This window comes from Oculina patagonica, chromosome 10 (genome assembly GCF_052425735.1).
Source record: "Oculina patagonica isolate OP01 chromosome 10, crgOcupat, whole genome shotgun sequence".
In the NCBI taxonomy this organism is placed as follows: Eukaryota; Metazoa; Cnidaria; class Anthozoa; order Scleractinia; family Oculinidae; genus Oculina; species Oculina patagonica.
The window spans coordinates 3,637,395-3,655,498 of record NC_135767.1 but is presented as its reverse complement, the minus strand read 5'-3'; the positions used below and the strand labels follow the sequence as shown (position 1 = coordinate 3,655,498).

Sequence of the window (18,104 nt, the reverse complement as noted above, 5' to 3'; positions counted from 1 at the left end):
ATAGTGGAGCTGAGAAAGAGAAAAGCAAAAAATGAAATGCGCGAGCACATTAGCACATTGCGTGATTTCGACAAACTATCGTCAACTATCATGAAGCGTTTGATCGCAAACATGATAGTCTATATGATAGTGAATGATAGTTTGAAGCAGCGAACTATCACCAACTATCGCGACCGTTTGATCGAGGCTTTAATTTCTTTGCCGTGTATTTATACTCGCGCGCATTGTTCCATGTCTCGCGCATTTAAATGCTGCACGTTAAATTTAAAATGTATCACGAATGTTGCGTATCACGCATGTTACGCCATTGCTTGTAAAAAATTCAACTTCAACTGTAAACGATCCCACAACTGAAGATGATCGTTGGAACGATCGAAACATGTCTTGCAAACTAAAAGTTGTTGTACATTTTTTAAAAATTATTGGTTTTTGTTGTTAATTGTGGTTTGGGTTTATTGTAGTAATGGCTAAACGAGACAAAAACTGTAACACACAAGATATTACACCATCACATTGTTAAAGCGCATGAATATATTTGAATACACATAGTCAACATACATAACCAGTGACTATTCAGAAGGCTCTAAACAAGGCAAAAGCTTCAAAAATACTGAGCCATGGTTAATTAATGACTGTATCATATCCATTTACAGTAACCTTAAATCAGGCGTTCTTTATATTCGCGCCTGCAGGTTACATTTACAGCAGTCTCCTCCGCAGCCGTTATTTGAGTCGTCACGCAACGCTCTCCATTATCGTTGCGTGACGTGCGTGACGACTCAAATAACCCGTTTTGTGGGAGACTTCATTTTATAATACTGGGGAAAAGCGAATTTTAACATGATTCGAATCTAAAACTATTATCAAAACAAAACACTACCGGTATTTTCTGAACAAGATCAATATCAGAAATATTAAGTTATTCATGAAAATTTATACTTAAAAACAAAAACAATATTACTGAAATTAATGTTATCTTGAAAATTCATATTCAATATGTAAAATAAATTTGTTAGTAGTATAGAGCAGTTTTCAATTTACTGATGAAACTTATGTTTATCTGTTAACTAATGCTACTATTAAAACAAATGCTACTTCTTAAACAAAAAAACATATAAATTAACCTTAAAAAGTTCAATTTATATAATAATAAGTAATATTAAAAAATAACAAAACAAATTGATTTCAAGGCTGGTAATTCATCAAAATGGCAAAATTGTTTTAGAGCAATTTTTCAATTGAGTGTGATAAAACCAACATCAAAGTTAATCACTGCGACCAATCACAAAGGATGCAGACAAGCCAGCGAACCAAAGTTCAAGTTAAAATTTTATTTCACTCATTAAGTTCAGAAACTGGCGAGTTTTTAAACCACTCACTGAATGCAGTACATGTAATGCAAAACCAAAGCAAATGCAAATAATACTACTGTTATTGGCTAGTTGGGGTTATTCAAGCTTTGTCTTTACAAGTCATTTGAAAACTGCTCAAATACTGTAACAGATCAGCGCCATGGTGCTTAACTTATTCCCCAGCCAGGGAGAATGAATAAAGTAAGTCACAGAGAAGCTACTCTCTATGAATGTTATTCCAGTAAAATTGACTCATAAACACTCCTTCAGTATACCACAGAACAGGTAAAAAGTTACACTGCTTGAAGGCAGTGCTGACCAGGTGTTTAAATCCATCTCTGAACTCTCTGCCCCTACGCCCAACAAAAACCTGTGAGATGTTGATATTTAAGTGAAATTTAGTATTGAATCTACGCTCCTGGTAATGAATTTTACTTCAATCTTATAGTATTACTTTATAAAAGTGAAAATAATCAAATTTTATTCTTAACTGCTTTGTTTACTTTCAGAATACCACCACAATTCCTTGTAATAATAATGTGCCAGCAAGTCCCAACAACACACTTAAATACACCAAGTGTTTCATTCACCAAACAGAATACAAGAATTCTTTGAGTTGTGAAGTGCCACATTCTGACACACTATTAATAGTCTAATCTACAGTCATCATTTGGGTCATCACTAGAGGGATGCTTCAGTAATGACTCAAATTACAGATGGGAACTAGACTGACACAAGAATGGATGTTAACACTTTTTACAAGCACCACAGGAATTAAAAAACTCTTCACACTCCATGTTACTGAGGTGTTGGATGCATGTAAAACAGGTTTTCTCTACTTGCCAATTGAAGGCAATCTTTTTTTCTTTGGTTTCAGTAAACCAAGGTCAACAAGGACATGCAAGTTTGTTGAGCCCAAAGAGAAAACTTTTGCTTTTCTTTGCTTCTTAGTCTTGTGAGGTACTGCATTTGGCTCATATGAAGATCAGTAGATTGCTAACTTCAAGAAGATCCACTAATCCAAGAATTTATTTTTTTACTCAGGTTTTCTTATTTCCAATATATAAATTCTCCTCTTTGGTCAACATACATTTCTTATCATACTAGCTCGGAGAATCTGTTGATAAGCCCTTGAAGCCCTTATGTCAACTTACACACATGTATCCTGATTACTGGTCACTGGCTCTCAATTCATTGTTACACCAACTGGAATACTGTGCTCCAGTGTTGGGAGAATTTGTCCTCAGTTGGTGATCATTCTCTTATTCTCCTAATGTATTATGCATCTCCTAATGTATGCATCTCCTAACTATGTATTGACGTCCTGATAAGAATTCACTCCAATCTTAGGGCTTCAAGGGCTGAAGTGAATTAAACCAAACAGTCATGTAAAATCAATATTAACCCCTTACCAAAAAAAAACATATAAATTTTATAAGTACTTTTTTAACAAATAATACTAAATACTGATTGACAACAATGATCCATGGAGACAGTTTACCTGCAACAAAAACGAAAAGAAAAAATATGAGGAATGCCTAAATTCAATCGGACAACACGTTTTTTGAATCTTGTGTTTTGTATCATTATGATTTTATTTATTATTGCAACATCTTCAAATTTTTGTCAGGGCACTCAACTGTTTGTACACCTGGACGGAAAGAAGCATTTGTAAGAGTAGTGTCTTGCCCAACAATGCAATGAACCCATTTAAACAACAAATCAGGGATGTAGCTAAGAAAAAAGTAAGCTGGCTCATTAACAAGTTCAGCTGGCTTTTCTGGTCTTTAAGCCCGGGCCAAACAAGGATGAGAGTCGATGAGAGTTGACTCTCATGAGAGTTTGCGTCAACTCTCATTGACTATCATCAACTCGGGCCAAACGAGAACGAGAGTCCATCAAACTCCCATTGACTCTTGTGAAAAATTGACAAGAGCGCACGAGAGTCGATAAGAGTGCATGAGAGTTCCATGCCAAACGAGTTCAAGAGTTTGAACTCTCATCAACTCTCATACCCGTTTGGCCCGGGCTTTATTCCTTCAAAATTATACCAAGTCTTCTGTGAGAAAAAAAATTGCCAATGATAAGCTCTCTTTCAGTTAGTGAAATTAGCCAGCAGCTGGCTCTTTAAGCTACATCCCTGACAAAGTGCAATAAAGTACAAAATCAGCAAGTCAGTATACCTTCCAAGCCAATAAAAAGAGCTCAAATTGCCGACGCAGGGGGAGTATCTTGTCGTGGGGGCTCCTGAGGCACACTTTCTTGTCCTCCTCTGGCTCCACCATTTTTGGGACTGTGCCATGGTGTTTCTTTGAACAAGAACCATAAGTTTCCACCCCAAACAAAAAAGTTAAGGAATCCAAAGACCTGAAAAACAAAGAATGAATTAGACTCAGAACTAACACTGAAAACCATTTATAACCATTTCCTCACAAGGGGGAACTATTGAAATCATTAATGGAATTTTGATTTCATTCTTTGCTTCAATATTCCATTCTTCAAATGAGTACCAGTAATTCAATGTTTTTAAATGGTGACTTGTTTCAAATCTCCAATGTGATTGGATTAATTTTTACTCAACAGGCATGTAAGAGTTTGTCCAGAATACCAAAAGAGAGCTGAGGGTAAATTTTTTGGTGTGCTAAAAACTACAACTACTGAAAAAGAAAATGGGAAAACATGTTTTTCATTTTTATACAAATCAGGGATATTTTTCAGGCATTACGAAATCAACATTTGAGTTTTGAATCAACTCGTTGTTTGAACATTGAAATATTCATCTTAAGAATGGAAAATTGAAGTGAAAGGAAAAAACCAAATTCCCATTAACAAATCCATCAATACACCCTTCCGAGGAATGTTTGCATCATTTTGACTGTCAAAGAAAATAAAAAATTTTAACTTGGAGAGTAAAAAGATAAACTTGAAACTAATGACCTACCACAGAAACAGTCGCAGCACCATATTTAGCACCGTCAAATGATCCACATGTAGTGATCTTTGTATTTTGACAGGTTGCCAGGTAGCCCTTAAGTATGCTATCTTTATTAGTAGCATCTTTCAGACCAGACAAACCAGAAGCCCATGCTATGGCACTTGTAAACCAAAAAATGACCAGGACGATGGTAACAACAAAATCCTATCATGGTAAAGGCAGACAAGAAGTCAGATTAGTATAAATCAGCGTGCAGAGGGAAGGGGCAGTTTTCTTGCTTTCTAAAATACAACATTGCAAAATTTCATAAAAATCTAATGACTGGTTTGCTAGAAATTGTGTCTTTTTGCTAGGACAAAAAAACACCCGAATGCAACTTTTTGATCAACTGTGCACACGCAGCATTTAAATTTTGCTATTCACAAAGCCTTGAACGTGTGCGCTGGGACTCGCGTAAGCACTGAATCTAAAGAGTGTGAGAAACTGTATTCAGCCACCTTAATATGGGGAGGCTCCATATCACCAATAGTAAATGAAAACCTTTTCGTATACCTGAACCAACAGAAGGGATACTGCATCTATTTTCTAAACTTTTCACTTGAACAACTCTTTTAAGGTCGCGCACAACCCTTGCTCATTAATAAATTCATTAGCCAAATTTCTTGCCGATGTGCTATCTTGTAATGCTTTAATTCGCTGCATTTTGAACATCGATTCCTCTAAAAATAATCAAGGATATTAGGGGATGATAGAATTACATCATGATTGTCCTTTTACTGAGAGATGACCGTTTACTGTGATGTTACAAGCTCTTAAAAGTTTAACTGCAGATAATGCGACTTTGTGTCCAAGTTTTCAGCAAGAACAGCGCACCGAACTAAATGATTTTATAACCTAGAGATAAATCATAACCTCTTTTGTGTTCTGACAAGAACGAAATTTTCGATTTCAAAAACTACTAGAAGATAATGGCTCCTAAGATAGTAAAAATGTTAAATCTTAACTTTGAAGCGTTCTGTCTTCATTTTGAGAAGGACGTTTCAAAATTCGCTCTTGTCAGAACACAATAGAGTACACCAAGTTTATGTTCCTCAAGAATCAACTCCTGAAATTCTATATTGGCGGAGAAAACTTGGACACAAAATTGCAGGTTTTTACGCTTCCGAAGAAGTTCCGAGTCAATGTTTACAATAACGTGTGCTAAATTTAAAGCTGTGAATCTTCAAGGCTGCTGCCTAACGGGCGCCCGGTCGCCAGAGGCGTCTAAGTTACGAGCGTGGGCGACTAAATTTTTGTTTAAGGAGCCCGCATGGGCACCTAAACATTGATCTTCCACTCCCATCTTTTGACTTCAATTTCCTTGTAACCTTGTTTCATTGGCATAAAAAATCCCATTAAAAACAACAACTGCTTCATTTTCAAACGGAAACGCTGAAATTGTTTGCATTTGGCGTATTAAGTATAACGTAACGTGTCTTCGCAAAATTCAGCAACTTCGAAAACCATTCGTTTTCAAGTGTTTAGGACTGGGCCTAACTTCCAAATAATGGAATAATGTTTTATGTTCTGGTTTACGTTTCATTTGCTTCGTTGACGTTTCGGAGAATTTTCGAAGTGAATCTGAAGAAATATTTACGGATACAAAAGTGAAATCAATCTGTTTGCTACTACAGTCATGAATCAGGTCTGAAATAATTTTAATCTGCAAAAGCTTGATACAAAAACCTTTCCGACAGGCTTAAACTTACGTAAAACAACGTGCCAAATATCGTGAAGTGTACACAAACTTACGTGGCGCGTTTAACATGTAATTCAGCTTAATCTATAAAGCATTGAACGCTTATCTTTAGTAGGAACATAAAATGTATGCCTCTTTCTTTTCATGTGACATTTCATATCTGCTGCCGATTTTTTGTGGACTTAGGTTGTTATTTTCAACGAACTGTTTCATGTTTTCACGTTTAAGCAGTCCTGAGCATTCTCGGGCATTGATCCGTGACTAGCAAATTTTTGTGCTAGAAACCTCAGTCCTTTTGCCTGCTCAGATATTCAGTTTGATTAAAATATATTGCTTTTGTTACTACATTTATTTTATAAACAACTTATTTGATAAGATTAGTAATTTGAAGTGTTTTCACAACTTAATTTTTCTGTTCTATTTTTGTCAACTGGTTATCATGTAACAAAGATAAGATCATAACTTAATTAAAGTGTTTACACAGGTGTTTTTGACTTCTTATTACCTTTTTCTAAACCTAGGAAAAATAGACCTGCTTAATTATTGCTTCTTTTTTAACCTTGATTACTAAAATATTAATTGAACTGGATTTTCCTGCTTCATGTACATTGGTTTTCTAAGTGAAAAACATATGAAAGTACATGAAATGCATTCATTCTGGCACTGGTTTAACAAATGAATTAACCCTTCACGCTCTCAACTAAATGCATGTTAGTTTTCATTGTTGGTTTATTTCTCCCAGCCGGGAGCCCAGCTAGTGATTTAACCCACACGGGGGGGGAAAGATATTGCTGATATTGATGACTTGTCCAACTTCTTACCTCTGGGTCTCTGAGGTTGCTGCAGAGTAAAAAACAGTTTTATGGGGAGGGTACCCTTACCCTTTCATGAACCATTTCTGTAACTTCTTTCCCAGGATCTCATGAACGAGGTTGCCATTTTTGGGGTATGTGAAAGTGACCCTTAACCTTTTAGAAACCATATACCCCCTAATGAAGATGGCACCCCTTTCACATACCAACAGAAGGAATACTACATCTTTTTTCTTATTTTTCACTTAATTAAAAACCAGTCCCCCCCCACCCGTTTTGTATACTCCAACTCGTAAAATCCCTAGCTTTTATATACCTACAGCTTGAAAAAGGTATCCCTGTTGGGCAAAGCCTCCCCGTATAGTCCACTATAGGGAGTACCCCCTAGGGGACATTCGGGTACATGTATATTATAGCAATAATGTTAGGGGATATTTGCCTGAGTAACCCCCCCCCCCCCCCCACCCCCACCCCAGATTTGTCTTCAGCAACTTTTAAGCTGGGCTCCTAACATAATGGCTCGGGCTCCTAAATTTTGATGTTAGGAGCCCAAAGGGCTCCTTAAAAATTTCCTTAGGCAGCAGCCTTGATCTTATTATGATAATTCGCTTTGTTCCAGTGCACGGGGCACAAAGCTGAGAACAATAACTAGTAATTACTTGTACAAAGAACTTTAAGAAAAAAATTCTCATGAATATTTCGTTTGTTGTCGGCTTCAGTCGTCGCAGTTCGTGCATACTCTTTAAATAAATACATACATAATGATTGCAAGGGTCCTGCGCGACCTTAAATACAAGATGAATCAACCATTTGGTTGGCCTGTTCGAGATATTTTGAAAGTCCCTTGTAAATACCTAAATGGCAGTTTCCCTACCTTTTTTTTTAAACTCCAACTCATGAAATCCCTACCCTTTTACATAGCCCCAGCCTGAAAACAAGCACCCTTTTCCCATGTGCCTCCCCATATAGTCCATTATAGAGGCCTTCCAAGGGGTAAAAGCGACAAGCGACATGACCCTGAATACTGGCGACACAGGAACATTTTAACAGCAACAAGTGACATCATTACTGCACTTGAATGCGACAGCAACACAGTGCGACAGCAAAACAATAGGGAGAAAAACGACAGCGACATTTATAGCTGTTGGCTAGGCGACATCAGCTCTCAGAAACATGCGGCATTGTGACACGGCTAATCCTCTTGAAAGGCCTCATTATAGGGAGTCCCCTTAAATAACTGACATCAATTTCATGGGGATGGAACTGAAGAATAGCCATTTTCTGAGGCTACCTTTATATTATTGTGTGGAAGTTCTTTTATTTTATTTTCTTATCCTTGGAAGCACAAAAAATTCAAAAATCTGTTGTTAATTGATCAGTAGCTAGAGTGTAAAACTTGACTTACAAAACTACTGACATTGTATCACGTAATTGTTGTTTATTGATTGGGTGACAAAAATAAACAACAAACTTACCACAACTGGGAAAGAAAACAGACCAACATCAGTTGAAGTTGCCTCTTTTGCACGATCCTCAAAGAGGACGTAATAAACAAGAGCAACTATGACAAACAGCATAGAGACCACACCCGTGAAGACAAAGTATTCTGCCTCAGACTTGTAGTTGATGTCTAGGTTCACTTTTGAAGCAATGTCCTCCGTCTCATTATCGCAAAGGTTGTCTTTTGAAGCAAATGGATACGACTTTATGTCATTGAATGGGTAGAAGAAATCACCTTTGACTACACGTGATGTTACTGACGACTTTGATAGTATGACTTGGCAGTTGACGGTAAATTCAAAGTGCCCCACAAAGCCTGCCACTGTTGCAAATGCAAAGATGGTGATGAACTGAATCAAAAAGAAAAAATACAGGAGTTAATCAGTTTAAGTTTGTTAGAATCTTACAGAACAGAGAGGGTAGATGGCTTACTGGTGCTGAGGTTTCCCTCCTGCTTCAACAGAATGAAGTGTTTAGAGTCATGCTACAGTTTATAGTTGGGATGCTAGTCCACTCATTGTAGCTACAGGCAACCCCCATCAGTTTGTTTACTAAGAATTTTAGTGCGGATTCTGGACTCTTCATGTCGAGAAGTTCTGATAGTGGATAGTAAACAGAGTTCAGATCACCTTGGTCGATCTTTGTCGGTATGTTCGCGAAATTGTCTCAAAAACAAGCAATAAACGAAACTTCTTATAAAATTGGTATAAAAAACAGCATCTACCGCATTGCTTGAAAACTTTGTGTGGTATAGTTTCACTGCAACGGAGAGTAGATGGTATACTGTAAGGCTTTTTGCGACTTTTTAATTTTTTACTAGGGCCTCTATTGATAACAGTTTTAATTGTAAAGCTGATAGTTACCCTGTTGAAATAAAGGCTTACTTACTATAGTGTCAGATTGACGCATTTGGTTAAAAAAAATAACACGGATCGGTGAATTTGTGTACCCCTATTCACCCCCCTCTTTACTTGTCCTAATATTTATTCACCGGTACCTATTTATTGCCCTGGGCAGAGAGCAGTGTGAGAATTGAGTCTCTTGCCTATAAGCTCATCAAATAAGCAGCTAAGAATCAGATATGTACATATATTGTACCTAAGAAAAAAAAAACTAAACAGGCTTATTAACAAGCTCAGATGGTTTTTCTGGTCTGTGAACCTTCAAAATTCTCCCACGTCGTTGCTTTATGGTGACATTTTGTTAAGCTGTCTTTTAGCTGGTGAACTTTATCAGTACCTGAATTTAGCTACATCCCTGATAGTGTAAAAAATCTGATAAAAACTTGTTCTCACCTCACCTTTCATGTAAGTATCTTGTTATATTTTTGTAGAACAAAACAGTTTTTGGCTCTATACTCTGATAAAGATCACAATCTTGGGAGAGAAACGACATTCTGTGATCTTTTTTAGTGTATGCTAACCTGCGATCAGGCATTCTTATTTATACCGCAGGAGTTATTTAAGAGAAACCTGATCGCAGGTCAAGTGTACACATACATGGGGAGTGAGGTTTTATGGATAAAGGGGTACCCTATACATGTACAGTGTAACTACTAACACCAAAATGCCAAGAAACACCAAAATGCAGTCTTCCATTCACACTGTCTTCCATTCACATTCTATCCCTTCACATCCAAATTCTTGTTACAAATTTTAGTCATTTCAGTCTATATTTTTTGTTGGGAGAATTTAAAATATTTTCATGTCACTGAAGGTTTTAAATAGATAGTTCAGTATTGATCTTTGTATTTACACTTGCTTTATGAAACCTTTATTGACTAAATATCAGTTAATCTTACAGTATCCATGTGCTAATTCAATTGTGATACTGGTTGTGCAAAAACGATGTTTGATCACTTAATAACCTCAATATGTTAATCTTTTTCTAAAACATGTTTTCATGTACTAATTTAGCTTTTACATAATGCAGAGGTAACTTATAAATAGCGAAATCATTCGACCATTCAGTTTTACACTGAAACCTGTTCTTGATCATCAAAATAAAACGATATTCCGGACTAAAACAGTCAAATATTGTAAAAAATTTGGCCTGCATAAAGATTATAGTTGAAATTTTTGCATGTATTTTCGGCATGCAATCATTATCGATTGGAAACTTGAAAAGTTGCACTACAAGAGCCTTTAGGCTGAAGAGGAATAAACGCTGTATGTTTGCCGTCAAGGAGACAAAAGCGATTTTAAACAGAGTCTAATTAGGCCCCAGATTTTATAGTAGCAACTTGCAAATATGAAACATTGGAAAGCAGTGGGCAGCTCTAACCGGGGCGAATCAATGATCAAATATCACGCTTTAACAACACAATTGTACAGTGAACTTACCAGTTCGATGCCTTTGATGAATCCTTTAGGTTCCTTTAGTATCTCGATGTTCGGTTTTTTGTTCATTTTGAACGGAAGAAGAAACAATTATCAAATATGTACAAGCGAACGGACACACTGCACGACACACACCTGCCTTCTGCACCGCTCCTTCCCGCGCGCCTTGCAAGCTTAGCAGCCCGGCCGCAATGACCTCATTAGTTATTTCTGGAAGTCGGGTCACGCGGGTCCGGAATGAGAATATTCGTGGGTTCCCGCGGGATAGCAAGATTTAGCTATTAAAATAAGGTTGAAACAGAAGCAGGAGCTGGGACTTCGTGCAGAACTGGATCAGAAGTGGAATAAACCTTTTTTTTAAAAAAAGAAATTGCATGGCTGATCAAACAGACTACGATAAAGGAAATCTGCCAAAATTTCTTTCATTCTTCAAATAACTTTTTCATTCTTCAAATAACTGTTTAACCCTTTAACCACTGAATTTATCTAAAAAACCATTTTTTTTAAGACGGGAGACAGGGCCTCGTTAGAGCTGAAAAGGCTTAAGTTCCAAACATCAAACAAGTTTTAATGAAAAAATGGCACATCGTAGAGGAACAACCACTACTCAAACAAATCTTCAAAGATCCACCTATCATATCTTTCAAGAAAGGAAAGTCCTTTTAAAGATATGCTCGTTAGAGCAAAAATATAAAAAGTTCTCAAATGTTTCACACCGGTAGAGATTGTGCGGCCTATCACGCCGCTACTGAAAAGGGGATGATCCTAGCACTAGGATCATGATTCTCTTTACATGAAAATAGAATGGACCCTAGTGCTAGGATCATCCGAGCACCATATGTTTTCAACCTTGTATTTGGCCCTAACGCTAGGATCATCCTAGCGCTAGCGGATCATCCCTCATCTCAGATAGAATGATCCTAGTGCTAGGGTTATCGTCTTCATAGGCGGCGGAGCAGGGGGGGGGAGGGCAGGGGGGCTGTAGCCCCCCACGTTTTGGTGTCGAAAATATCGCGCGAGCGCGGCGTAAAGTTGGTTTGTCAAGATATCCCGTCTCATGAGGAGTTCAAACATCTTCAAAACTTCCTTTAAAGTCTTCGGGAAACGGGAAAGGGTTTCGAACATTTAAGGTGACTCATCACGACATTATGATTATCCTCTATTCTCCCTTCTTCCACAATGTACTCATACGGTAGGTAGAAATTATACGGCATATAGCATGTCGATCATTCTTTGAAAGAGACTTTATTTACTTAAACTGTTTTGACTGTTTTATGCTTAAGTAGTGGACAGAAAGGGTACCATCTTAGAGGGAGGGGGTACTCCCTGCAGCGGACAACACAGGAAGGCTAGAAAAGGGGAAAAACTGTCTTTTCTGTATTTAAAAGGAGCTTCCAGAATATCTCGCAGAGACTCACTGAACAGTCTGAGCAGTCGATTCATCTTAATATTTTAAGTTGTTATTCAAGTAAAAAGTTTAGAAAAGAGTTGCAGTACCCCTACGATAGGAATGTGAATTTAGTGTTACCATTTTCTATCGACGGTATGAAAGTTGGTTACTGTTTTTTTTTAAACGGTGTATAAAGATAGATAAAAGGGTTAGGGTTTGGGACTCGAGGCGGAGCCTCTCAGTTAGAAATATTTTTAAGTAAACATCCTCTTTTTGACTTTCCTTTGAGTTTAAAGGAGCTACGTCCCGGACAACGCATCTTGAATAAATTGGAAAGTGTTTTCAAGTTTGCCGTTCATAATCTCATCCGTCGGGAAACCATCCTTGTTTATTTTCGAGTTTTTATTACTTATGGTGTTTTTCTACGTTAGAAAACTATTATTTTGAGTTATCCTTCGATTTAGAATTAATCAGAAAGATGACTTTAACAGCTATCACAATATTTTAAGTCATTTTTTTCTGCTCAACTACATTCAAATTCAAGGCTGCAAAGAGGGGATGGCCCTAGAAGTTTTTGTCCTGGTGCCCTAATATATATGCGACCTTCAGTTGGACTACGAGTACTGACGGGACGATCGAGTACGAGTACGAGTTTTCAAACCAAATTCGTGTGTCTCCTACAATCACTTATCACACCAATCTTATCCCTAACGTTTATTTATGTGTTAGTCAGCAACAGGGAAGAGTTATAGTTTGGGGGATATAATTGTGTCGAAATTCCAAAGTCGTACTCGCACTCGATCTCGTACTCGTGAGTTAAATCTGAAGGTCGCTATTATCGGTTTTGGAACGTTACAAATTGAAGAACACCTCAAAATAATGGTATTCCATTCCGCGTTGGTGGGAGAACACCAAAGACGCAACATTAAACCGCAAAGGAACAAAGAGGGGGATTAAGACGGATTACCAACGAAAAAAAAATAGAGGTTTTCGCGTACGTGGTGCGTCATTTTTTGCCGAACCCAGACAGGTCCCGCTGCGTTGCTTACGGATTGCGTAAGTGTGGTTTTGTGAGCGTGTTGAAGGAAAATCGGGCAATATTTTTCTATTTTGTCACGTAAAATGCGCTGAACGTGCTTGCGTTTTTGAGAATGGTATCATGCGTGTTATTTGTTGCCGTGTATTAATGTAGAAAGCGGATTTGCAATTATTATCCCCATAGAAAGTAAAGCCAAGTAATTAATCTCACGAAATCCTTAACCGGGGGGTGGGGAAAGGGGTAGGGTGGGGGGACTCCCAAACTGAAGGTGACGGGATAAACTCGGGGACGAACTCCCGTTTTGAAGAAAACTCGAGTTTTCACCGCCTATAAGGGCAGTTCTAACTCTCTGAACATTGACTGTTATTTTCACAGTTTTTTAGCAGCGATAATGAAGATTACGTAGAATATCTTGTCTGAAAAGTAGTTCCCCCCATCCAATTTAATTGCGCCCACCATAAAACGACCAGAACTTGAAGCGAAAACATAACATATGTGCGACGCATTTATGATCCTAAGGCAAAGGTCGGAGCTTACAGCAGCCTCTGGATATATGGCCACTATATGCTCGTCGAACGCCCCGAGGCGAAAACAAACATCCACCCCCCCTGCGCAAACCGTTTGTGTCTGTACCTGAGCAGTGTGTGAGGGGGGAAGGGATTGGTCTTTTAATTTTAAAAAAAAATAACACTAACATGATCTCTAAACCATAGTATTCATACTCCGTTGCAGATCTAAGTTTTGGCCAAGAATTATTTGTGTCTCATATTTTCTAGTGAAGAATAAGCTTCCATATTATCAAGAGAAATAATATTTTTCTACGATCTTATTGAAAGACACACCTTTTGATATTATACATAACAAAAGGCAAAATTTATAACCAATTTCAGGCAAGAGAATGAATCAAAACCCATACACTTTTGGACCGCACACACCTACCCATAATGTTAATGTAAGTGAGTACCCAGCCCCGCCCCCCTGCCCCGTAGAGGTTTCTGTTCCAGACAGACGACAAAAGAGGTCACTTTCGAGTGTTTACGAAGCCTTTATACTTTTATATGCTACGTGATCAGAACTCCGAGCTGGGCATGATATGTCGCAAGATTTTCGCATTATGTTTGGCTGGATACGTGCGCTGTTTAGCCAGCTCTGATATTCAAAGTTTTGAGCGTAAAAAATTCTGGTCAGGGTTCGTTCCCAAATTTCTGAGAACTGAAACCGCAAAAACCCATCTTTTCTGACTCTTTTCTGGGGGTTCGTCGTTAGCCTCGTCGCCAAAACAGCGGACATGTTGCACTTGGGCCCTTAGGGCATTACACCAAATAAGGAACCGTTGGTACGATCCGAGTAACTAATTCGACTGATCTGATTGACAGACAAAAGCAATACGCGTGATTTAAAAAAACAGATGATGTCCTAGTTTGGTGCTAAAACTAAAACTACCCCCGAAAAATAAAACTACCCCACCCTAGTTAGTGCCACAGTATAACTATCCACCCTCTCCCCCTCCCTCTGGCCTCACTGCACCGCCGCTGGGACAAAGAATGTAGTAATAGCTTTTGACTGTCGACCTCTTTCAGTTTGAAATCTCTCCAGGTTTAAGTTTAGTTTACGGGCTTTTCTTCCACAAATGATAGACTTAGTTTTTTGTTTCACGTTTCGACAGAGCTCTCCATACGCGGATTGATGTAGGGTATGACACTGTGACCTGCGATTCCTTATTTGAGCTGGGCTGGGCTAAATTTAGCACGTATGTCTCGTTTGTCAATCACCAAGTACGTGATGATCGGGTATAACAGTGATAGAGAGCGCGCAAAGTCGATCAGTCTCGCCTGCCAATAATTACACACAGAATAACACGCAAACAACGTTCGATCTACGCTAAGATCAGTTAGATTTCAACAATTGCTTGAAATAGTTGACTGGACTAAACACACGATGGCGGACTCCGAATATGAATGTCAGAGCACTGCCAAGCAATCCGCGCCGCATCGCCGAATCCCGACCTTGGATAACGACTTACGCGTCCGTCGATTTCAACGCGGCGATACGCGGCGAATCCACAACTTATTCTTAGAGGAGACAAGGTGCTTAGTCTGGCCTATGTTCGCGCAGACCATCCGAAGCCCACCAGCGATTTTTTTCCATTTATTTTTTATGGTGGTTGGGGTGACGCTCACAAGGTCCTGTGTTTTTGCCCTCTTTGGTGTGATCTTGGTCGCCTGTGCCATTTTCGTTTACATTTACCGATGGTTTTATCAATACTTGACCAGTTCATTGAAAGGCGACTTGGCCAACATTTCACAAGTAAGTGTTTTTCAATCTAATAAATTACAGTTTTGGTTAGTGCCATCTTTTCAAATCCACACATAGGCTACTGTAAACCTGCCGCGCCTAAAGTGAACCAACACATTGCTATTAGAACTGCTATTGGAAGCCAACATAATGTAACTGAAAGCCAACATAATGCGACTGAAAGCAAACATATAATGCAGCTGGAAGCCAACAAAATGCAATTGGAAGCCACGGTTTCAAAGCTACACAGAGGCTTTCCAAAATACTGAAAGCCGGCCGCGCCTTTAGTAAATCAATCACTGAATCATTACAATGCACTGAAAACCATTTAGTTGTCTAGGACACAATCATTACAATTTCCTCGAGCGTTTATTGTTTTCTCGTTTTTTTTTTTTTTTGCCCATCACCTCAAAAACTAGAATCGCTGTTCTTCTGCAGAACATGACAAAACTTAAGTAAGGAGAAGTGTTAGTGAAATTAGTAGCACAAAATAATCGATACAGTTCCGAGAACTTGATTTTAGGTCTATTCTTTCGTTCAGGAAAAGAAGGGAAGCTGCAAAATACGAGATTTTCCATTTTTGTTTGTTCAAAAAACACTCAAACCGGAAAACAAACCTTTGAAACTTTGGAGAATCCATTTGAAGTATAAAGTTTCTCGCAGTAAAAACATTTTGTTTCATAACTTAAATTTTCGAGCAGTGACATACTATATCAAACTGTGCATAGAACGACAACACTTCAACAAGTTGTGATAACAGGGTTGCCCGTTTATTCATATTCACGCTCTATACTTATTTAGCGGTTTAGTTCTTTTTTTTCGTGATTTATCTTACGGTCGAGTGTAAAACGTCTTGCAGGAGCGACATCAAATTCTTCAATTCATTCTTCCCGCAATATAATTAAGGGATTCCTCCTCTCTTTCCCTTGGTCCCCACCTACGCTGTCTGTCCTATTGTGCGTTTATTGTGATCCAAATAATGTGATTATATGACATGTGATTATAATCTTTAAAAAATGTTATGTAATGTCAGCGTGATTATCGCTAATTCGAAACGAACGCAACTGTAACCGCTACTTTGATGAAAGATTCACGTTTTTTTGTAGCCGAGATTAAAAGGGTTATATAAGACGATTTGCCTTAATGAAAACTGTCTTTTTGCCAAAAAATCTACTAAACATCGTTTCTTTCAATTCTGTCTAGACCTAGCATTCCTAAAATGTTTGCCTTGCGTGAGATTATTTGAAATGTCGAACTGTTTCAAGAGTATTTCAATGTTCATTCTTCAGCCCTCAAACAATTGGAGAGCAACCAAAACGCTGTGGTTTAGAGATTTCTAGAAACAAAAGCGGGAAGTTAGTTCCCATATTCGCGTGTTTTCGTGTACAATCGCCGCTCTAAAGTGGTATAATTTCCGCTTCCTTTGCACGCTTATCCTGCTCAGATCGAGAACATTCGGTAATAAAAATTCCTCACATTGCAATTGTTTTACAAAGGACATTTATTAACTGGCACGCGTCACTTTTAAATTCACGTGAAAACGTGTCACGCGTCGAAAAACGCACACTAAGGGAAAGAAACGTGTGTCAAACTAAAAATAGATGTTCTGCGCGTGAAAGAAAACGCGAGTTTTCGTTAAGCATAGGTGTGTAATTGACATGCCAGCACGGTTTTTGTTTCAAAGCACAAGAACCCCCCACTGTAATTTCTCGTTTTGCAGTTACAAAGAAAAAGGCAGATTTGTTTTCTCTTTTTCCAAAAAAAAGACGATAGATTTTTTTCTCTCTGAATATGGTGCACCTTATAAATTCACTTTTATTATAACCCTTTACCCTTAACCTTTATAAGGGTGACCAAAGTACAAATCTGACATATTTTCTTTAATTTGCGCTTGGGAACAAGTCCAAAACGAAAAGTAAAAGTACTGTTTAGCTAAAGAGTCAAAATCTTGACTTCAGCTGGACGTGAATGTTATCTGTCGGATCTCAAAAAGACTGAAGTACATACAATTAAAAGATTAGTTCTGGCTTTTAAAGAATGTATTGCGGTTTTAAATCTATTGAATCGTTTATCAACATGTTTTTTGTTTATTTGTTTAATTGCAGTATTACCTTTCCAAGGCAAAGTGCAATTTCCTTGTGGCGGAATTCGACAGCTCAATTGTCGGATTCATCGCTGTTGATCAAAAATCTGAAACAGTGGCAGCCGTGACAAGAATGTCTGTGGACACATGCTTCAGAGGAAAAAGAAAACACATTGCTACCAGACTTTTGCAAGAGGCATTTAGGTTTTGCCAAGAATGCGGCTACGAAGATTTAGTCGTGGAATTCCCTGGAACAAGCAAGACAAAAACCCACAGATTACGTCGATGTGACGTGAAGCCGACAAGACAAGAATTCGTTGTTGCGCGACAAGCTTAAGAATCATCATAAACTTGAAAAACATCACGAAAGCAAAAGACAGGGACATCACGCACTTACGTGCGGCGTGATCTTTTGACGTCATAAGAGAGATGCGTGACCCTGCCTCTTAAGTATCGCGACGTCATCTCGTTACAGTCAAGTGGCTTGCTTAGCGCTTGGAGGATTCTGTTCGGAGTACATCTAAGCAGAACTATAAAGACAGTCGTGTGTGTCTTATACCACGAGGTCATATTTATATCCATCCATAATGTAATGTAGATTACTCTTACCTGCAAAAGACA

At 38.3% G+C, this 18,104-nt stretch overlaps 2 protein-coding genes and 1 long non-coding RNA gene across 3 annotated transcripts; 1 reads left to right on the top strand and 2 right to left on the bottom strand.

Annotated features, from left to right (window-relative positions):
• Positions 1-513: 513 nt before the first annotated feature.
• LOC144628180 (uncharacterized) lies at positions 514-1,126 on the bottom strand. The gene is made up of 2 exons (XR_013566219.1): positions 777-1,126; positions 514-745 (listed from the first exon to the last, which is right to left on the bottom strand). It is a non-coding gene; the product is annotated as an uncharacterized LOC144628180 (long non-coding RNA).
• A 2,403-nt stretch (positions 1,127-3,529) lies between these two features.
• LOC144628198 (synaptophysin-like protein 1) lies at positions 3,530-10,828 on the bottom strand. The gene is made up of 4 exons (XM_078486262.1): positions 10,680-10,828; positions 8,313-8,687; positions 4,294-4,491; positions 3,530-3,719 (listed from the first exon to the last, which is right to left on the bottom strand). The coding sequence occupies exons 1-4, from the start codon at positions 10,743-10,745 to the stop codon at positions 3,558-3,560; spliced, it is 801 nt and encodes a 266-aa protein (XP_078342388.1). The 5' UTR covers positions 10,746-10,828; the 3' UTR covers positions 3,530-3,557.
• Positions 10,829-14,935: 4,107 nt separating this feature from the next.
• Positions 14,936-18,104, top strand: LOC144628636 (N-acetylaspartate synthetase-like). Its single transcript, XM_078486778.1, has 2 exons — positions 14,936-15,412; positions 17,506-18,104. Exons 1-2 carry the CDS (start codon positions 15,044-15,046, stop codon positions 17,818-17,820), a joined length of 684 nt encoding a protein of 227 aa, XP_078342904.1. The 5' UTR covers positions 14,936-15,043; the 3' UTR covers positions 17,821-18,104.